The 22,686-nt window shown below is 38.4% G+C and overlaps 1 protein-coding gene across 1 annotated transcript; it reads left to right on the top strand.

The window, feature by feature from the left end:
* Nucleotides 1–5,923: 5,923 nt before the first annotated feature.
* LOC145995236 (cytochrome P450 3A24-like) lies at nt 5,924–22,648 on the top strand. The gene is made up of 5 exons (XM_083131802.1): nt 5,924–6,002; nt 18,226–19,433; nt 20,013–20,245; nt 20,625–20,762; nt 21,477–22,648. Exons 2-5 carry the CDS (start codon nt 18,327–18,329, stop codon nt 21,577–21,579), a joined length of 1,581 nt encoding a protein of 526 aa, XP_082987928.1. The 5' UTR covers nt 5,924–6,002; nt 18,226–18,326; the 3' UTR covers nt 21,580–22,648.
* The last annotated feature ends 38 nt before the right edge of the window (nt 22,649–22,686 follow it).

Here is a 22,686-nt window from a genome sequence, read left to right as displayed (position 1 = left end):
TGATCCTCACGTCAATTTGTCCTCATCGTAATATTTCAGGCGGGTTTTGCCCCCTAAAACAGTTTCTTGGCCGAAACAAAAAAAAAACACGTATTTCTTCCTTTGGGCCCCTCTATACACCTGCCAAGTTTCATGAAAATCGGAGGGGGACACAGGGGTCAGATCCTTACTTCAATTTGTCCTCATCTTGACATTTGAGGGGATTTTGCCCCCTAAAACAATTTTTAGCTGAAACAAAAAAACACGTAATTCTTCCTTTGGGCCCCTCTATACACCGCCACGTTTCATGGAAATCGGAGGGGAACACAGGGGTCAGATCCCCACTTCAATTTGTCCTCATCTTTACATTTGATGGGGTTTTGCCCCCTAAACCCGTTTTTTAGCTGAAACAAAAAAACACGTATTTCTTCCATTGGGACCCACTATACACCTGCCAAGTTTTATGGAAATCGGAGGGACACAGGGGTCAGATCCTCACTTCAATTTGTCCTCATCTTGACATTTGAGGGGGTTTTGCCCCCTAAAACCGTTTTTTAGCTGAAACAAAAAAACACGTATTTCTTCATTTAGGCCCGTTTATACACACACCTGCAAAGTATCATGGAAATCGGAGGGGGACACAGGGGTCAGATCCTCACTTCAATTTTTCCTCATCTTGACATTTGAGGGATTTTGCCACCTAAAACTGTTTTTTTTAGCTGAAACAAAAAAAAAAGGTATTTCTTCCATTGGGCCCCACTATACACCTGCCAAGTATCATGAAAATCGGAGGGGGACACAGGGGTCAGATCCTCACTTCAATTTGTCTTCATCTTGACATTTGAAAGGGTTTTGCCCCCTAAAACCGTTTTTTAGCTGAAACAAAAAAACACGTAATTCTTCCTTTGGGCCCCACTATACTGCCAAGTTTCATGGAAATCGGAGGGGGACACTTAGATAACCTCCCTTGTTAGTCTTACACTTTGTAATTATTTAACACTGCATATATTATAATGTTTTATTTTAATTTGTAGAACTGTAACTGTAGAACAATTGTATAATTTTTGTATAAAATTTCTATCATGTTATGTGTGTTAAAGGTTTCATCCTGGAATGGAATGTCTCACATTTATGTGTGTTTTCATTTCCAATACATTCGAATGAATACATATTTGTTTCAGTGGCATTTACAAAATCACCTCTGACATGTGTGCACGAGTGTGTTAGCCGATGCGTAGCAAAGTATTTTAGGAACAACACTTGAAAAAAATTTTTGTAGGACTAACGAAAAATGTCTTTGTAATCGAAGATCATAATACCTTTTAAGTTGTGGTAATATTATAATGGAATTGAGATACGAAACTCTCGGATACGGAAATCTCGGATCCGGATCCAGATCAGGAACTTTCGGATCCGGATCCAGATCAGAAACTTTCAGACCCGGATCCGGGTCCGCTGATCCGGAACTCTCGGATCCGGATCCGTTTGGCCATCCCTAGTGTGGAGGGGTGTATTTCTAGCAGATGGCGAGGATAGGTGGAACTCTAGCATAAGCGTTGTTATCTTCAATTATTGAGGAAGACATGCTGTATAATTCACCAATATATTTCATATACGTAATCCATTTTCTCATTATGGTGCAGGACGCGTGCCAACCCCTAACGATACCTGTACACCAAACACCAGCAGAAGGCAAATTAATTTGTTATTGTTAGCATTCGACTTGAAAGCATTGAAAGATTGTGGAAAATCGCCGACAACGAAAGGCGGCACGTTAGCTTCATTTGTGAACCCAACTTCCTACGATTTACTGTCATAAATATTATTTGCGAAAATAGAGTCATGGCAGACCCCTTGTGTCGGTGCTGAGAAAGGGCAAACTTGAGGGTGTTTTCCATGCACCCTCTTAGATTTTACCATCCGAAGATGCGGAAGGGATGAAAGACATTGGTCGGGTTCCTCGGACGGTTTACTTTCTTTTGTTTGAAACACGTCCACTCCTGAAATGGAGATGTTCGGTTTATTTTCGCCAAACACAGGGTGCTGGGTGTAGCACCATTCTTACATAAGTATTTGTAACGTTTACACCGTAAACAAAGCGCCACTGCAGCAGGGTGCTTTTATTGTGACCCGTTGCTTGGCAACTATAGGTTATTCACAACCTACTTGTATTTCGTTCCCTTCCCTTCTGGAAAATGAATGTTGACATAAAAGTACCTATTACGTATTTCAGACATATGAGTTGATTTCAGTCACAGTAATTTACATCCATTATTATAATAGGAACGTGATAATTTCAAACTCAAGTGGTGTTTTTGAGAGGGCAACGCTATTACGGGTAAATATGCCTTGTTTACCCGCCTGAAAAAAATACATTGTTTCCCCCTTGCTGGAAAAAATCTGCGGACGTCCCCTTGCCCCCCAGTGCGCACGCCTATGCCGCCCCCTTAAAAAACGTCGTTCATCCGCTACTATTAGATCATTGTATTTTGTAGCAGATCTTCTGGTTTCCCAAGGAACAATCTCCCGATTTATTCAAGTCTGACCTGGTAACACTTCCCGGAGCACCGACAACAGCAGGGAAGATGCGCGAACGCTTTTGACTTAAGGTTTCTTTCCTTACTTTTATAGTATCGAACCCGGGACCCCTTGATTACAAGGCGACAACGCTACTACTGCGCCATCGGGGAGGCCCGGGCTTCATGGAGCACCATATGAATATTTGCAACATGGTCGTTTGTAACCTTTCCTTGGTATTACAATCCAATATCTATAATATGAATCTAACTTGGGTCTTAAGGTAAAATATCGTTTGAAAGAAAGGAATAAATAGACCGATGTTATCAACCGGTGTTCGGAAGTAACGAGCTAACTCTAACTAGTTACTATTTCAGGCAATTGTAATAGTTACTTCCAAAGAAAATTAGCTCAATAATTACTTTTTTGTACATTTCAACAGTAAAAAACAACATTGTGGTTTGCTAAAAAAAATTGAATTAAAATTTTCATTTCGATGTAAATATTTGATACAAGCAAATGTTTTGCGCAACGAATTTTTCTTTCAAATGTAATAGGTTTCTTTGAATGAGTTGGCAAAAACAAGGTTATTATTTTTTATTTTGCCAGTTATTGGTTACTACAATTTGTTTTGCAGTTACTATAAAAAGGGAAAGGCGGCACAATGTTATATTTGTAATGAGAAGGTTATTACATATTGAGTAATGTCAAGACAGACAGCCCTCTGCAGAATTTGCTTTCTTGGTAACCCTAAACATCCGTTCTACGCCTACTACTGGTATTAAGGCTCCATTAGGGGACGTACTTTTTTCCATTGTACATTTTCGCTTTCGGCATATACCAATTCTACTTTGTAGCCGCGAGGAATGATCGAAAATGACCGAAGAAGAGAGGAGGGGATAAATGATGTCAGAATAAGATATGGGAATCCCGGAATTTGAATCCCTAATCCCGAAATCTCGAGATTATTCAATCTACCCTAACAAGTACACACTTTCCTGGGCCTAATTTGAAGAATTCCCACACTACATTCTTTGTGGCAAAACGCCTTGGAAACTATGTTAGGAATCATGATTTTGCTACATGCTTCCTTATCTCGGCCAAAGTGCATAAACGCTGTGCCTCAGACATTTCGGCGTTCGATATGATCCCCCCTCCATCCCCCCTGACAACGACTTCATTTTCTTATCTCCCTCCACTCAACACGTGGAAAGCCCTATCAAACGATGCACCTGATCATACAGCACGTGCTTTTTGTCTTCCAGAGTGGAGAAACCTCTCGAATGAAAGTGGTCGGGATATTATGTAATTGGTTGCTTGCTTTTGTTGTGTCATGTGATCACAATTCACGAGCAGTGTTACCACCAATGCGTATCTTTCACTGAAATGGGGTTAAATGTTTTGGATGTAGATTTAGAACCGAATAAAGTTTATATATATATATATATATATATATATATAGAATATTGTAATTATTTTAGATCCATATTTAGAGAGGGGCTTGGCCATCTGCAAAGCCGTCTAAGCTGGGAAGAAGAATAAGGCTGTAATAATGAGGTACTGGCATGGGATATCATAATCAAATTTTCTGACAAAACCTCAACAGGACATAGCATGCTTCAAAGAGTGAAGATTGCATACTAAATACCTGGCATGGTCTACCAACTGCTACCGAGCCAGCCCTGGATTTTGTCTGGTTTTTCGCTTCCCCTGTTTTGCCTGTGTGAGGTCCCGAACCAGTGCACATATCAGTGATACTGCAACGGGAATTGCTGCCTTCGAAACACCAATGTCAAGGTACCGTCGTCATCAGTATAATTTGATACCCTATAGGAAAGGCTAGTGGCTATCAACCTTTGTCAGAACTCGACCCGGTAAATTTTCTTTTCAAAAGTGAGTGCGCCGATCTCAAGAGTTTTACTTGCAAAAACCTTTCTAATTTTCTTAACCGTATACATTGATTAATATGTTCTCTTGAAATTAAATGTTCATAAAAGAAGTAATGAAGAGTAAGAGTTTGATTATGTGTAGGCTTGTTGACCAATATCAAATTAGGTTCAAATGTTTTGCCAACCACTGGATGTAAGGAATGATCTTGTTGCTATTCAAGTCAACATCATTTAAATTAATTTGGTAATTGCTTATGTCTACTGGCATGTTGCATTTTGAACACCGAAATATTCCCATTAATACTAATACTATGTTATCATACTCGGATAACTGTACTATTAAGTCGACAGTAATGATGTTGGTTGGAAAAAAAAAACTATTTCAGGAGAACCTCTCGCGACCCGCCATAATTGATGTCAGGGCCAGCGGTTGAGAAACGGATAGATTGCACAGTCACGGACACTTCTGGGTTGTAAGATTCCCATTGTCTTTCAATAGAGTCATTACAACCCAAAGCTGTCCATGGCTGTACATTCGTGATGCGAGCACTGGTATACAGGAAGAGGAACCACAACGCTTTTTTCTTACAAAAACGTAACTGATCAAATAACTACTCATGCAGGAAAAGTGGTAAAATTAGACCCGACTACCAAAGATAAGGTAGGCATACTCCCCTCCCCCTTTTTTTCGTACTTTCCCTCTGATGAAATTGCTGAAACGCCACCGAGTTGTATTTGAGTTTTGCTTAAGTCCACTTTGTACCTACAGACAGTTTAATCGGGACTTGACCTACAGTTTAAAGTGGGATCCGAACCTCCACAGTATATCTAGCCCTGAAAACGCCACTGAGTGTAGTAAGTTATATTCCCCGGCATTCTTTGCTGCGGTTTCATTACGGAAGATAGATTCTCTTTTGTCATAGTTCATCATCAACGTTTGCTATTCAGCAAACCGCTATCTGCTTTCGTATTAATCCAGGAAAAAAATAAACTAATGGCCATTTGGCAAGCAATTACAGCTGGTTTTATAGCTACATAGATACGAAATAGCATATTGCATAGATTTCACGCTTCTAGTTCGTGATATACGCACTTTAGTTTGTGCGGGAGTAGTTGGCAGAACTTTCAAGGCTCTAGCCGCTTCCTGCATGCTCTCGTGATGACCGAAACAAGAAAAACAGCAATAATTTTTAATAAACAACTCCATATGAAGCAACTAGAGCTTTATCTCGACGCTCTGGGTTGCTATCATATTGAAATTATGGCTTCTTGTCAAACTACACGGTTGGCAACACTTTCAGTAGGCGTGCCAACAAATGTATATCGTATTTCGCATAATAAAAAATGATTCTAATAGGTTAGGGCTAAGATGCTGTAATTTGAAGTATACAAGCATTGAAAAAAAAAAAAAAGATGTACCGATCAAGGTCCTCTGATTATGCGTGGGTGAGGGAAGCGGAACGTTCTTTGATCTCATCCCAACACACACATATATATAAGGCCACTAGAATTGGTCAAATCATAAAGTCTTCTTTAGGCGTTAGTGAAACTCTAGCGGAATATTATTTCACGACAATCGCACGCTTAATAAGTTTTCCTTCAACGACATCTCACACAGTAAGTGAACTATCTATTTTTGAACCGATGTACTTTGGTTTTTTGTGTTAGTCTATGATTGTGCTCCATCAAACTCCACTAGTAGAAAATAAAGTTCTCAGTTGGCACATTAGCATGATTTAGACAGGAGAAAAGGATAGTCTCGTATAGGCAAACTATGCTCACAGCTTTGCTTTACTTTTTGTTCCATTTGGATTCATACTCTTTCCGTAAATTGTAACATTACATTTTCTTCCCTGTATGATGTGTGCCTTTATTTTGTTTCCGCCTCTCATAGCATTACGATACATTTTACTTTTCTTGCTAAATACCCCAGTTCCATTCATGTAATCTAAATTACCTTCTTTTTTTTCCCATCTTATATTTTATTTTCTTCTTCAAATCATTACTCTTCCAACTTTCTATGGCCTTTCCTTATCACTAACTTCGTGTAATATTTTTCTCTGTTCTTTTGTTCTTTGCCTGTAACATTAATCTTTTCCCACATTGGTGTACTGGCGTCATTCTTTAAAACTATATTCTCTTGAAAACTACTTGCTTGTTATTATTTTTAGTTAAAATTCAATTTTTAAACCACCATTTACAAACACTATCTTCTCAGTTATTGATCCATATGCTTTTTCATAATCTCCTATTTGAATAATCCTAAGTCTCATTTGATCGTCTTGTATCATGGTTTCTTTTTATTAATTATCATAGCTATTTATATTACATTTTCTTCAATTCTTCTTGCCTCAACAATGGATTGAAGACATTTTGTAACTAAGTTCTATTATTAGGTTCATATTTTTAAGTTTTAGTAATAATTCTTTTGATTAAATGACAGGTATTACTATACTCCAAATTAATTTCAACGCTGTGTTTTAAATCGCTTTCTTTCCAAAAGTGGATGTTCAAAACTATCTCATCAGGCAGTTCTAAAATTTTAATTTCTTTGATCTCTGCAGAGCATTTAAATGCAGACATATTTCATTGTATTGTTTTAATTGGTGAAATATTGAATGAATATGCCTGATATGTAGGAAAGCGGTCCGATGTGGCGTAAAAGATAGAGCAAATTGGACGTTTATTGGCGTGCAAATTAAGGCGTATGTAATGGCGGACAACTAAGATGGCTGCCACGTTGAATGACGCAACTTTATTTGAAGAAAGGAACTCAATTTTCTCTTTTGTTCTGGATCGTAGATTTCTCAGAATTATCACATAGGTTAAAACTTGGTTAAAATCTGTGGGAGAAATTGATTAGACATGTTAGGCCATACAGAACTGCTTATAAGATAAAATTTTGCAACTGCCGCTTTAGGAATCTGGAGAGTGACGTGTTTGTATGAGTCTCAAGTTACGCACTAGCTAAAAAAAATATAATTAGTCAATATTGTAGTGTATATGTATAAGTGTACACACTCATTATTATTATTATTATTATTTATTATTATTATTAAAGTAGGGTTACAATTCAGCTTACAATTTTCTTTACATTGATTCTGAACTACAAAAACAGCTTTTTGCCCTACATGAATTAATATACAGTTATGCTATTTGTTTGTATGAATATTATAAATTTATATAATTGAAAAATATAAGAAATAGAATAAATAAACATTTTTGTATTAGTATTTCGATTAGATTTCAATTTCTGTGTTTTCTCCATGTTAGGTATTTAAAGACATCCAATGATAGGGATTTTGCTACTTTGTGCGCAGAGATAGGTGTTTTAAGTTCCGGAATGCCACCTTCCTACTTTTTCTGCGCATCCACCATGCAATCTGACAGCGTTGTTGATTACAGGCCTTCTGCGCACAGATATTATCTATAATTATGTAGATACATCGTAGCAAGTGCTATGCGCAATTGAGATGTTAATAACCACTCCCATGGACTGTCATCATTGCTCAAAGATTAAACTATTGGTAGCGATACAGCCAATCACAACTAATAGGAAGTCGTCATAGGAGTCAAAGCAATGAAAGTGGTTGATTTATATCGCGCATTTAACATTGTTAGAATCGTTTGTTCAGTTACTTTGGAAGATGCAATCTGGTTCTTGTAGGAAATGGATCTTGGTTTCAGTCAAGCGAATTTGCCCAGCAGTCCAATATGTATTCAGACATTAAAGGTCCATTGAAACCTGAGTGACTTTCAATCCATATGTACTAGAAGAGACCAAATATCCGGAGTGTCAGCAAAAGACAAAAACATCGTTATTCTCAGTTGGAGTGTTCGTATTGACATATTTCCCAGTTCCATCTATAGGTTAAGATGAAGCAATAGAAGATAAAAAAAAACACAATGCCTTACACGAGATTAGAATCTAGGACCGCTGGTTTCGTAGTCATCATGAACTTATTGAAGTTCCCAAAAATTGGAGAAGGAATTTTTAGTATTTTGGCTAATCGCGACGATGAGAATGAGTGTTGAATAGCTGAAGGGAAACTCACAAACAAAGACCAGGGCTCAAACCTGGGATCGTTGGTGGAAGAACGAATGTACTCAGTGGCGGCGATTGGGTTCCAAAACTAGGAGGACAAGGTGCTAAAACTGGCAGGCGGGGGTGGCAAAGACAGTTTTTCCCTCGTAGATAAGGTTTAGCATAGTGCGGGGCAACTGCCCCCCAACACCTAATCGCCGACACTGAGTGTACTGCTCGGTTGCAACAGAAAAGGTATTGAAACAAATTATAAACACAAACATATCCACCATGTTCCAATTTGACACTTTTAGCCTCTAGAATGAGCCAGGCTTACACTAAAACAATTTATTTTTCGGCATGAACGTAACGTAAGACTGAAATCATTAACATAACATGCATCAAAACAAAAGACAGGTAATGGTAAGAAATGAATGAGGACATTCACGCTCTACACAAACATGACTCATTTATACACGCATCATTTCGAAATCCACACATAACAATTCCCAGAGATGAAATCCCCCTTTTGATAATGTTGGCAGAATACATATCTTTTGTCAGATAGGGCATTTTACGAAAACAGGAAATTTAACGAAATGACGCGTGTTGGCTGAGATGGGCATGTCACCTCAGGAGCCAATCACGACCCAGCTCTGTGCTTCCAGTCTTCATCTTTGATAATCAGTCAAGGTCAAGGCAGATTACGAGAACGGCTGGTAAACGGAGAAAACATTAAAGATAGCGGGGGGGAGGGGGGGAGGATCGTTCACCAGTGAAAAACACGTAGGATTGTTTCTGTTAGAAATAACAAAAACGTGGTTAGAACGGAAGTTATTGCAAAACATTTTTCCTTCTTGATTAGATAGGAAGTAGATTTCTTTGTTTCTCTGCCGTTATCTTGTTCGTGTTGACGGAAATTGTCTGCTGTAATAACAAAGTTTGTTTTTAAGTCCACTTCATGCACGGTCAGACTAACCGGGACTGGACCTACAGTTTAAAGTACGACCGGAACAACTATGTGCCTCCGCCAGGTATCGAATTCGAAACCTCTTGATTACAAGGCACATTACGCCATTGTGGAGGCGTGCCTCAATGCCTTCAATAGACTGGAATTGTTGTATTATGCCGTTAATAGATAAACTTAAATGTTTATGAAACTTTTCACATTCCGTATATTTTTGCCATCCATTAAGTTAAACTTATTATTTATGCAAATTTAAGTTTTCTATGAATCGCTGGCAAAAAGTTATAATTCTACTAGTTCTGCTACCTAATAATAATAACAGTTCATAAAGTTTAGCGATTGATTGTAATTTCATGTTTGTAATGTGAAGGGAAAATTTGGATCAAAACGCGAAATGGTACACCTTCAGTAGGGAAATTTTACTTTCTCGTAGTGGCAACATTGTTCCAAAGACGAAAGCACACAGGAATGCTCGCAACGACGTTTGTTGTTACAGAGACTTGCCGTTAGCGTTGTAGTCGAGGTGAAAAACAAAAGATCAGAAAAAAGGAATCGCGCGCTGAACTTAACAGACCTTTGCTCTGCTCGGGAAAATGTTAATCGGAACCACGCCTCCAGTATTTGGTGCAACACGAACCACGGCGGTCTTCTAGCAGCAATCCGGAGTCGAATATGGAAACACTCGGTTACAAGGCCTTCGAGCCTTGTCCTCTCGCAGCTATATTCCACGACAGACGCAAAATGGGGGCTTGCTCTGGATCATTCATTCTCCTGCAATGACGCAATTAGACGTGGACTTCAGCCAGACGGCTGCGCAAGAAAGTATAATCGCAGATGACCCCCAACCCATAACCTTTACACTCCATATATTCCATTCAACAAATGACATCACTAGTGAAAGGGCGGTAGCGATTTTATTATGCTGTTGCATGTGACGACATCTGTCGAATCATGTGACTATCAGTTTGTTTATTTGGCAGCAGGCCATCGTAATAAAGTTATCGATTTATCCCGTTAAGAAAACAAATTATTGAAATTCAGAATTATAGAGGGCATTCATCAATAGATCTATTATACTTTAAAGAAGTGCTTAAACCAAGTGTAGTTAACCTATTTTCAGGAAGTAGATTTAAATGGAGGTTTATGCAGTTGTTGTAATGTATTTGAATAGATGCACTGTATTGTTTATGCAATATCATTATGCAACATATATTGTTGGTATTAGTTCAACATGTGCTGACTATAAGTGACTTTTGAGAGTGTATTCGTATCATTACATACCTTGCTAAAGATTCGGATAGTTCCTCGAACTATCCAACCCGGCAATTGCCTATGTTGGGAAAAGCAAAAAGGAATAGGTAATTTCCCTTCCTCATTCTCGCTCAACGGGTCGCCAAGTGCTTGGGCTTGTCTAGTGTTGACGTTTTGTCGGAGGATAAGCCCTGCTTAAAAGCCGTAAATGGTGAAACGTCTGCGATTAGATAATAGTTAGTTCACCAGTCTACCTTTTGCATATTTTTGTGGGGAGGAGGGGGGGGGGGACAGGCCAAGGTTCAATTTGTCCCCCTTGCCTCATTCTCACCAATGATGATGCCAGTGCCTGGACTTGCTCAGATGAGAGCTTTCCCGGAAAAGTTTTATTTCCTCGTATCTCTTGCCAGCAGAAGCGTACCCATGACTTTTTGTAAACAGGGTTCACGTCTTCTATTATAAGTAGCCAATCCTGTATTTTGCCATCTTTTCCCGCGTTTATATGAATGCTGAGCAATCCGCTTGAGGACGCCACTGTTTGTAGTACCATTCAATGCCTATCAAAACAAAGCGACCGTTCACAGATTGTAATCACCTTTGCCACATTTAAAAAAAAATCCCACCCCATTTCTTATGTTTGTATTTTTCTTTCGGGTGTCGGCATTTTCAAAAGCTCTCGATTATTTCACCTTATGAACAGTTATCTTACTTTTTACATAGTTCATAAGCTTTCCATAATGATTTTTATTAACAATTTTCTTCGTTTGGACTTTCCTCTTTCAACGTGTTAGTTTCTATTGGTTCTTATCTTCTGTGTCTCAACATTGCAAACGATTGAAATGTAAACTACAATAGTTTGAAGCGGCTGAGTCAACTGACGAAATGATCATTGCGTTATCAATTCTATCACGATTTGTGCGTTAGATAAAATACAATGTACTGCTAGGAATTATAACTTTATGTACTTTAACACGCGTTAAGTGTATAGAGACAAGAAAGGAACCACTGAATCGTCACAAGAACAAATTCTGCTAATTTCTATGACTTTTGAACCCTCATCACACGATGGTACTTGTCTTATCATTATCGCCTGAGTGCCAGTGAATAGCGAAGATAAGCACGTTGAGATAGATCACTGCGCGCATATTTTCAAGGGCGATCAGGTGGAGCGACCTAAAAATTTGGAAAGTTTCTTACATAATGCACCTTATTCGGTGGAAATCCCATCCACCAAATTCGTATCTACAGGTGGTTCGACGATTGACGTTGAAGGAAGTGTTCGCGACCTTCATTAAAGGTTTCATCCAGCATTTGCTTGAAATTAATCAGAAGAATCATAGAAAATTAGTCATAATGGTCAGCAGAGCCTCCCTGTTGGCGTAGTCGCAATATCATCGCCTCGCAATCAAGAGGTCCCGGGTTCGATTCCCGGTAGAGATAGTGGTTCGGACCCTACTTTAAACTGTACGACCAGTCACGATTTGTCTATCTATGCATAACTAGACTTTTGACAAACTTTGGCAATGGAGGTTGTGGCTGAGGTGTTTCTCCTTCCCCTCCTCCATTATATTGAATATCATTATTGTTTATCCTCATAGTCGCGACTAATTTAGGAGAAGTAGATGAGCCTTGTAAAGAAGCCAAAAAGTATAAATAAAAAATGCAATGGAAGCTATACTCTTTCCTAGGAGTCTGTGGAGCAAGCAAACGAATGCAATTCCTTTGCGCAAGTAGCGACTCAAGAGGGCTCGACCAATCAACGCATGAGAGGGAAATTGATTGTATGGAAGGGGAAACGCGGCTGCACCTATCAGCCGTTTGCAGCAGCTAGCACTACTTTCACCTACCCCTTCTCTGCCATTATGTGCGGCGTTGCTTCACATATTCCTGGAAGACACTGTCGTGTTGACAGTGAATACATAGTACTGCGATTCATTCCCGTTGGGGCCACATTTCAGTGATTCGTGCACCATTTTAACAGTATTCTCGCGATGAGTAGCAATGACAATGTCGAGATGAAATTGGCAAAGATAATCTAGACTGGATTAATCCTGTCCATGATATGAGCTAATGACAGATTTGCATTTCTGCAGCAAAACGTTTGCGGGTGTAGTAATGCCATAGAGTTAGTTGGTTATGGAATAAGAACTGAATTCACTCATAGTTCAGCGACCTCTGTTAATGAGGGAAAGTTGTTTTTCCGTTTTTGCGCAACGATTCAGCGGCTTTGAGGAGAACTTGTCCATGAACAGAACCAAAGACGCTCTATGGAAGACCAGTGAGGGAATTCTTGTTCCTTTCTTTCGTAAAATGTTTTTCACTTCCTTTCAGGTACTGTTCAGTCCAGATAAAAAAAGGAGGGGCGGTTAACACAAGGGATGAAAGGAATGGTGCTCTCAGGAGTCCTTTGAACTTGTTTTTCGACAGGTCACTTAGCGTGGTGCTGCAAGGGAACAAAAGAAAGATCCACGGTCGGTGTGTCCTCTCCATGTTTTCAGAAGTCAAGAAGCGCCAGAACAGGAGTCATTCCCATTTCCGGATGCGTAGCCTCATTACCAGAAAGAGAAGGTTTTGCAGAGAAATTTCAGCGCCTCACTTGTATATTTGTTGTTTTATGTCGAATTTCTGCCATTGGCAAATGGCAACGATAATGACTGGTGATGATGTGAAACTGATGACAGGGCACCCATGCCAAGGCCTGAACTCAAACCAGAGAATTTCGGTTGCTATATCGAAAGTCGGCCACTTGATACCTTAGTCATCACTGTCACTCGTTATTATATTTTCCACCCTCAAATAATTCCCTATTTTATAACGCACCACTCCTGTTGCATGGGCGATAACTACAGTGGAGGCGCCCATCCAGCCAGTCCGGGAACCGCCTTTATGGCAGTGGCCCTCTGTTGCCGCGTTTACCTAAGAAGGAACTTGCTGTCAAACAACCAATTAGGCCCACTGCTTGGGCAAGGAGCGGCAACATTAAAATCCCTCCTCCCGAAGCACCCAGCAGGGAAACAGGATTTTGTCAAAATAACCGTTCTGCGCTGTGAATGGACACCGGCTGATACGATGACTCCACTATAATGTATGAATAGAGGAGTGGTTAGCGAGACGCGCCACGAGGAGCAGATTAAATCTCCCTCGTCGCGATTAATCTATAGATGCAGTAAAAGTAACGTGAAGACGTGAAGTAACGAGTAGAGGGCAAAGTTCTGAAAATAAAGAGTAATTAAGATCTAGGGAGTCAAGTAATACGATGGACTGAAATTTCCAAAGATTTGTTGAACAGTCAGTTGTGTAAAAATAAATATAAATCTAGCAAACCATGACAGTTTGATTTTAAAAATCTAAGGAAATATAGAAGGTGAAATACGATGAAAGAAGGAGAGCAGCCTCAACTCTCCTCCGTGATCTATTGGTTAGAGTAACACCATCGACTAACAATAAGGTATTGCTATTCCCCTCATCCACTGTATAATATCGTCTTGTGTCAGTAATAAGCTACATAAAATAGCCCGATTTTGGTTAGTTTTTATATTTGTATTTATTTTACCTCGCTTTTCTACTTCTCTATGTTAATCGGTGCGATGATAATGAACGCAGAATACACTGAATAGCACCGTACGGTTGGCTTGCCTACTTATTTGTTATGACATTTTCTATCCGTATGATATACAGCAAAGGAGAAAATCTTGTGAAAATAAACTGAGCTTCTTATCAATCAGATGTTCCATTACGTTTTGGGAAACAGCAGAATGTTCGCTTTCAGTTGAAAATTCTTCAGTTCATTCAACAGACACAGACTGCGTATTGTCTACGACTGCTGATTGTGCCAATGACCGCCAGTTGCAGCTTCCATTAGCGTCCTGCCGAAATGGGACAACGTCTCACATGCTACGGTCGAAAACAAGTTTTGTTGAGTTGAAGAAATATTACTCTTTCCAAAATAACTATGTGGGTGAACAACAGAGGGTCGCAGCAGTTTTATGAGCAAGTTCGTCAACCTTCCTTCCCTTTTGCTTTCACTTTTGGGTCTGCAATTCATAGGAAACACGTGCCTCTTCTAAAAGTTGTAAAGGGATACATTTCAAGTTCTTTGAACTGGCCGAAGGGTTGTGCCTGAGGATTTAACAAAACCACTTTGTCGGAATTCTTTTCAGTTGAGGGTAAAATGCTGTGCTTTGCCCTTGAACCCAACTCAACGACTTGTCGAAAGCAACTCGTTTGGAAGAACGAAGTTGATATTCTAAACTTTGAAAGAAATCTAATCCGCTTTCTTTCAAAAATCCTTACATGTATTTGAAAGTATTTTGGGGGCGCAGCAAGAGCAAGTAAGAGCCCGTATTACTGAACGTTCAATAGGAGTGAGGAAATAATTGTGTTTGCTTACATCAGCTTTATGAAATTCGTTTCAAAGTTCAATCTAACAAGCATAGGAAAAACGTGGGAAAAGCATGCTTGTACATTTAAATTATAATCATCACAATTACAATTAGGGGAAAAGAGAGAGCGCAACGAATTTTAACAATTAGATGCACTAAATTTGTGTGTCAATTTCTTAAACTATCGCCTATCAATTTCGGAAGACAGTGAAAACTTTGAACTTGTAATTCGACGATATTTGAATGATTAGAAGTAGATATTGTGTGTTGAAATGGAAGAGGAGGGAGTGAGATAAATTATTAACTACTTGACATTTTATATTGAGACTTTTTAAAACTGCGTTATTTTAATTTAATGGGCAGATAAAGGCTAAAGTTCACAGCTTTATTTCCCCTGATTATCTTTTAAGATATCTTCTCTTTGAGAGAAGTAAAGTAGAAGAATTACATTGTAATGTTATCATGTTCTGTTCTTGATCTATCGATATACCATTGTCTTCAGATAAAAGCTACTTGAGATAAGATAAAAACATTAATGGAAAAATTAGAAGTGTTTTATCTGTCATTTTTAAAAAATGATAATTTATATTCATAAGCTTGTAATAACGATCCCTGCTGGAAATATTTTATTCCTTATTTTCGGGGAGGAGAGAACAGTGGCGGAACAATTAGATAGAAGTTTCGCGTAAGGTCTATTTTTTTTATTATTTTTTTTTATTATTATTAAAGGCTTTGAAAGCTCTCAATTTAGATTCGGCTACAGCTACTTTTGTCCAGAAAGTTTGATAACTGAAGATTGTGACCAACCTTGGCCAAACACAGAAAAAGTTCTTTGAGAACTTTCAGAATTGAGCTTTAAGGATCGAATGCTAAAAGGAATCACCCTTTCCAAATGTCCAGACCAGATTTTTTTTTTGCATATACCTAACGTTATTAGCATTACCTGGGATTCGAATCCAGGATCTCTATTACCGCCGTGCTAACCCTTAGATCACGAAATCTGAGGTCAGGTAGGTTCCTCAATTTCGGTTATTTCCTTTTTTATATCGCTTTAAGGTTATTGCGCGATGATGAGGATGAGTGATGAAATGAATTATGATGTAATGGACAGTTACAAAGAATCACCCATGATATATTATACAGGGTTCAAACGTAAGGACCCTTCCCCTCAACTTCGTAATACGTTAACAAGGCAGGTGCTTTAGAGGCTATAAATCAGTATTTATGAACACTACCCTAAAATGTCACCAATTGTTTTCAAAAAGATTATTCTTACACCCCCCACAGATGGAAAATTCTGGATCAAGTCCTACTATATGTAGAAGCAAACTAAATTTATATTCTAATTGATTTCCTTCCTAAAATCGCCTCTCTCAAGTGTCATCCATGATTTATTGACTGATTTGGTTTATTTTACTTCGCATTTCTGCCACTTTTGGCTAATAGCGAAGATTGGGATGATATGATGAAATTGATGATGGGACGCTCTCAAAGAACACCCATGTCAATCTATGAACCCTGTGCTAACCACTCTGCCACGGAATTCGACAAATAAAACGTATAGTACGACGAACTTAGCAACTCCTATAAAGCAACACACCAAACTACATCTTGTACCTATTATGCGCCTTTAGTCAGAAATTTCGCCTTTTTAGCCACTGTGGCTTCCAAAACACATGATTCAACAAAGAAAATAGCAACGCAGATATTCATATCAATTCACTGAATCAAGGTTGTGAAAACTATAATATGCACTTCCTCATAATTGTCAACTAGATTATAAAACATCATGTTGCCATGATGAAAGGGATTTCCCTAAAATTGAGGTGGCATGTGTGAAAGTTTACAAAATGCCATGAAACTTCACTGTATTTAGATAACATTCTTTTCCCAGAATGATTAAAGATGTCAGGTTAAAAATAGGAGATTTCATCTTGGGAAAAACTTTCCTTTATCTATGCCTTCTTAGAGGTAGCAATTGAACTCTGATCACAGGATTAGTTTTCAGAGATATACACCATGTGCTTAGCGCAGAAGGGGGGGGGGGGGATGGGCATAGTAAATATTCCAGTCTGGCTGATAACTTACAATATCAAACAATCTTATCGTACATCATTTAAAATCCCTTACGTGGACGTGACTGCATGCTTGTAAGATAATGTCAAGATGTCGCTAGGTGGTTATCATGCTAGGAAGTGTCCTATCGTATGTTTTGTATTTACGTTTGTATGTCTCATTACTGCCTTTTAGGCTAATCGCGATGGTGAAATTAATGATTGGATGAAAGGGTTTTCACAGAAAGAACACACATGCCCAGGTGGGAACTGAACCCGGAATCTTCGGTGGTGAAGCCGTGGGTCCACTTCTCAACGTGGCGTGGCTTCGGATAGGGAGTGGTTTCTCTTGTTCAATAGACTTCGTCATCATCATCCAATCTCATCGTCTTGGTTAGACTGGTGGAAGAATTACGTAGCGTCAAATAAAACTGTCATAATGCACATTGTACTCCAACCTTCTTAAGGTATTGTGCTACAAATCCAGGAGTCCTAGGTTTGAATCCTGGACGAGGCAAGGATGTTTCATTTCCATTGTTCCGCTTCATCATCATCGAATATATTAAGGAGGGCAGTGCCCTCAGTTTTGGAACCCAATCGCCGCAACTGCTAGAGGGAAATTTGACTTTTAACCAAAATAGAAATGTACTACAAACATATTGCAGATGTTCAGCCCGATAAAAATGAACAGATTTATTATTAGCAACGGCTCGTTACCCTTCATATCGGTTTATACGTATCTTACAATGTAACTCCAAATTGCCGGTGAGCGATTGAAAAGACGCAAATAGTACATCAGAAATCAAACATGCAATATGTACACAGCTCATTGTCAAAACAAGGATACTTAAAGTTAGGTTCAGTTTCCTGTAACGATCACATCTCAAATCGCTTATATTGTGAATTTTGGATGTCTTCAGTTCTTTCAAACCAGTGCTGGAATGGTACTTTTAATGAAGTTCTCTTATGCCTCTTTCCATTTCCATAAGTTATACAGAATTTTTAACAGCCATTAGGAGAAAGCGGTAATATCGTTTGTAATCTTTGGTTAGCTAAGATAGCAACGCTTTCTCAGTAAAAAATATTTTTGATGTTTTCTGCCACTCGCATGTTTATCAATGCGCTTCCAGAGAATCTAAAAATAGTTCTTCTATCTTTTCAGGTTGAGGCGATCGGTCAAGAGGTGCAGATTTACTCACATAGAAAGGAAATCAGGAGCAACTGCTCCCATCCCAAAACCCGGTGAGACCAAGATTCGAGAAGATGATTGCTACAAGTTCCTGCTTCACAGACACAGAAATGGAAGCCTTTGGGAGCGCGAACATAATAACTATGCTGATCCCCTTCTTCTTGACGGGCGTGATCACACTGATCTGGATCTTGGACAGGAAGTACCAGCAGAAACTCTTCAAGAGACATGGGATCCCAGGTCCTGAACCATCGCTGATATCTGGGAACGATTATGAGATGACAGGCCCTGGAAAACTCTGCATGGAGACAATGGACAAGTGGGGAAAGGAGTATGGGAAAGTGTATGGGTACTATGTGGGCCCGAAGCCACATATCGTGGTGAACGACTTGGATGTTATAAAGAACGTGTTAATAAGTGACTTCCAAAGTTTTGTCAACCGACCGAAGGTTGGGTCGAAGCCAGTTTCCGTCTGCGTCGTTGGTCAAAGAGGGCAGAGGTGGAAGGAGGTCAGGAGCGTGTTGTCGCCGACATTCTCTGGTTCCAAGATGAAGCTGATGGCTGGGATGATGAACAGGGCTGTAGGGATTCTGCTGAATGTTCTGGAGAAGGACGGACACGGAGGGATCGACATGTACGACATGTTCCAGAGGCTCTCCTGCCAGGTCATTGGCGAGTGCGCCTTCGCGATGCGAGTCGAGAGTCTGACCAACAGCAACGACAAGCTCCTGAATGCTAGCAGGAACTTCATGAAGTACGCATTAAGCCCCATGGTGAAGATCATGCTGTACTTTCCGTCCTTTGCGAGAGTCATGGTGATGCTGAACAACAGGTTAGGTTTGGCCAGGAGGCTCCTGGCTTTTATGCTGGATCACATCCAAGCAGTCATCGAGGAGAGGCGTAAGGATCTGACCAAAGTCAAGGCGGTCGATGCGCTGCAGCTTATGCTGGAGGCATCCACGAGAAGAGAGCCAGGACTGGAGAAGGGCGGAGCGCATTTCCACACAGCGGACAGCTCCAAGAAGGTCCTGCTCACCGATGAAGAAATCGTAGCTAACGCCTGGGTGTTTCTGATTGGAGGCCTGGAGACTACATCCACCGCTTTGACGTTCACCACTTACTTGCTCGCAAAGCACCAAGATGTGCAGGAGAGGCTGTACCAGGAGCTTCAGAAAATCGAGGTAAGAATAGAATTGGATTCTTTGCCGTTCAAGTACTTAAGCACTCAACATTATTTTGACATCGGATACTACCTTATGTTAGTATATTCACAGTGGAGTCATATTTCAGTAGTAATCAAGGCCCAACAAGCTTTGCAAGACTTACTGAGACTACTTAGCCATAGATTTCTCAAACTTGAACATCAATCACAGGCATGGATAGATCCAAAAAGGTAAAAAGACTTGGCTGTATCTTGAGGACTTATTGTAGTAAGACTCAAATTTGTTTACTCATTCTTGATATTGAAACCATTGTCTCAATAATTTCATTGCCTACGTTTGGAACATTAAAAACATCAGTTTCACTAGAAGCTCGAGAATTATAAATTGTCCAAGACTATGAGGTAATATGCTACAGGCATTCCTTGAAAATAGTTCCCATGAACAGTTGTGTTCCTCATTGCATGCTCCTTTATCATGATATATCATTAAAAATATAATGGATATTGATATAAGTCATTCTTAGCTATATTGACAAGTCTGATTTCTTTAATTGATGTCATCAAAAAGTAATGAATGAACCATCTTTATGTTTTACAGAACGATGAGCCTACATATGACCAAGTTCACTCTTTGACATATCTGGACCAAGTGCTTTCCGAATCCCTCAGGATGTATCCTCCAATCGTGACCTTTGTCATCCGCGAGATTGCAAGAACAACCCAGATCGGAGAAATCACACTGCCAAAAGGTGCTGTCTTCATGGTACCAGTATGGCAGATTCACCACGACCCTCAAATATGGCCAGAACCAGAGAAATTTGATCCAGAAAGGTAAGAATTTGTCCTTTTTTGAAGTTGGAAGTTTGTAGAAAATAGACAATCGTGAAAAAAGAAAAAACACTACAGCATAGCTGGGATATAATTGGAGGCAATCTGAGGATTCAGACATAAAAATAATGCTAAGGTTTTACGTAATATATCAAATATAAAATATTTTCAAGTAAAAATTATAATTGAAATGATGCTTCTTTATAAAATATTATTTAGATTGTATTAATGTGTATAAGATTCTCTGGTATTCAATTTATAAAGTAATAACTATTGAATTTCATCAGAAATATCTGTAAACTGTTTTCATCAAACACAATAATTAAAGCAGACACCTTAATGTGAAACTAATGAACAAAATTTATTTTTATAATCATTTTAGATTTCACCCAAGTGTCAAGTCAACATACCACTCTATGGCATGGATACCCTTTGGAGCTGGTCCCAGGAATTGCATTGGAATGAGATTTGCTCAGCTAGAGATGAAAATTGCACTTGTCAGATTGCTGAAGAAGTTTAGGTAAGATTTAACTTGAAGTTATAACTATATATGTGACACACATTCAGAGCTTGTAAATAATTTTCCATCTTCTTTCATCCTCAAAATTCCAGTATTACTCATATCATGTAAATGACGATACTTCTCCTGATTGTTCTAATCACAATTTCATGTAAAGTACATTTTCACACGCTCTTCCGAAATATTTTTCCTTCAGTTTGTAATATAACCAAAATTCAATTTTTCTCTGTAGTTCTTTCTTCTATTTATAAGTTATTATATCTGCACATTTGGCTTTTTGTTATTTTGAACGTAATTCTTTCTTAAATTCACAAATCTTTTGTGTCCTGCATTTATTATTTGAACAGATTTAAATGCCAGGTAGATATTTGAAATATCAAAGCAGTACAAATGGAAAAGTGTGTTTAGAAAATTTTAAATATGTCCCCCAGCCCCAGTATTCACAAAATTTTAATGCAGGCTTTGCAGCATTGTCAAAAAGTTATATGAATAAAAGTTGTATATCACCATAAATGTTAAAATATATTTTATTATGGAAAATATACCCCTCAAATAGTCTCTTTTATGACATTTTCAAGTGATTAACAACATGCAAGAGTAGCCACTAGTTATTTGAACTGTGAATTTGTTGCTATTTGACTATTGTGTATTATATTTCAAAATATTAATATCTCATTTCACCATTTTAATTTTTTGACTGTTGTCCTATTGCAGGTTCAGTTTGAGTGATAAGACTCAAGATCCCCCTCAGCTGATTGTGCCTACAATTGGCATCAACCCAAAGGATGGGATGCATCTCAAGGTAGAGCTTCGATAGTCATCAACTCTAGTGCTGACTAAAAGTAAATTGTATTTATTCCATGAACGTATTAAGGCAAACATAGAACCAGAACTCTGTATAAGATTACATCTAACCGAAAGATTTACTTACTAAATATTTTTTCCATAAGGAATATTTTAACCAATAATGTTGTGAATATGTATTGCCAAACATTGTAATTTTGAACACGGGTATATACAAGTATGTATTATGCTATTGTAGATAGTCATATCATTCAAGATGTAAATTTATTTTCATTACTTCATTGTTAGGTATTTATGTAAGATATTTATACTTATATTTGTATTTGTAATTAGTGATAACTACCAATATAACTTATTGGTAAAGGATGAAAAACCCGGTGATGCCAGATATTGGTGTATATTTCATTAATCTATTTAAGCATCTTTCATATTAGTTATTATATATCTGTGATAGCTCCATAACACATACGAAGGCGAATATTAATTTTATGTACAGGTTTGTCTACCTCTGAATATCTGAATATAGTGAGAGAGAGAGAGAGAGAGAGGGAGAGAGAGAGAGAGAGAGAGAGAGAATGTGTGTGTGTCGGTATGCATGTCCTCATGTGTGTACGTTTGTATAGTATGCATGAATTAAATGCAAAATAATTAGTTTTAAGAGACGCAACAATTATTATTGTTGATGTAGGATGACTTCCCGGTGATGCATTGTACTGTGTCTCGTTCGTTAGAACAGCATAGGTTTGTATATTTTTAAAACAGTATCTGTAATGGTTATTGTAGAGACCAAGTGTGTGTGTCGAGTTAATGAATACATAAATATATCCATATGTGTATGAAGGTTTTGCAATAATTGTCAGAAATATAAATTACGAAAATTCAGTGTTTTGCTATAACAAATTATATAATTTCATACAATTATTTATGTTATGTTTTGCTTGTTAGTAAATATCAAATATATATTGAAATTAAATTATTTATTCAGACTAATTCAGATAATTATTTCAAATTCTTGAAAGCTTGTAACACATATGAAGATGTTATATTAATGACTGTAATCAAATACACAGTTAATAGTTATGAAAAAAACACCATTTGCTTGAATGTATTTTTAATAGTT

The sequence above is a fragment of the Lepisma saccharinum genome, chromosome 11 (assembly GCF_977018435.1).
Source record: "Lepisma saccharinum chromosome 11, izLepSacc3.1, whole genome shotgun sequence".
Lineage (NCBI taxonomy): Eukaryota > Metazoa > Arthropoda > Insecta > Zygentoma > Lepismatidae > Lepisma > Lepisma saccharinum.
The sequence above is the reverse complement of the archived record's forward strand: the minus strand, read 5'-3'. Positions and strand labels throughout refer to the sequence as shown.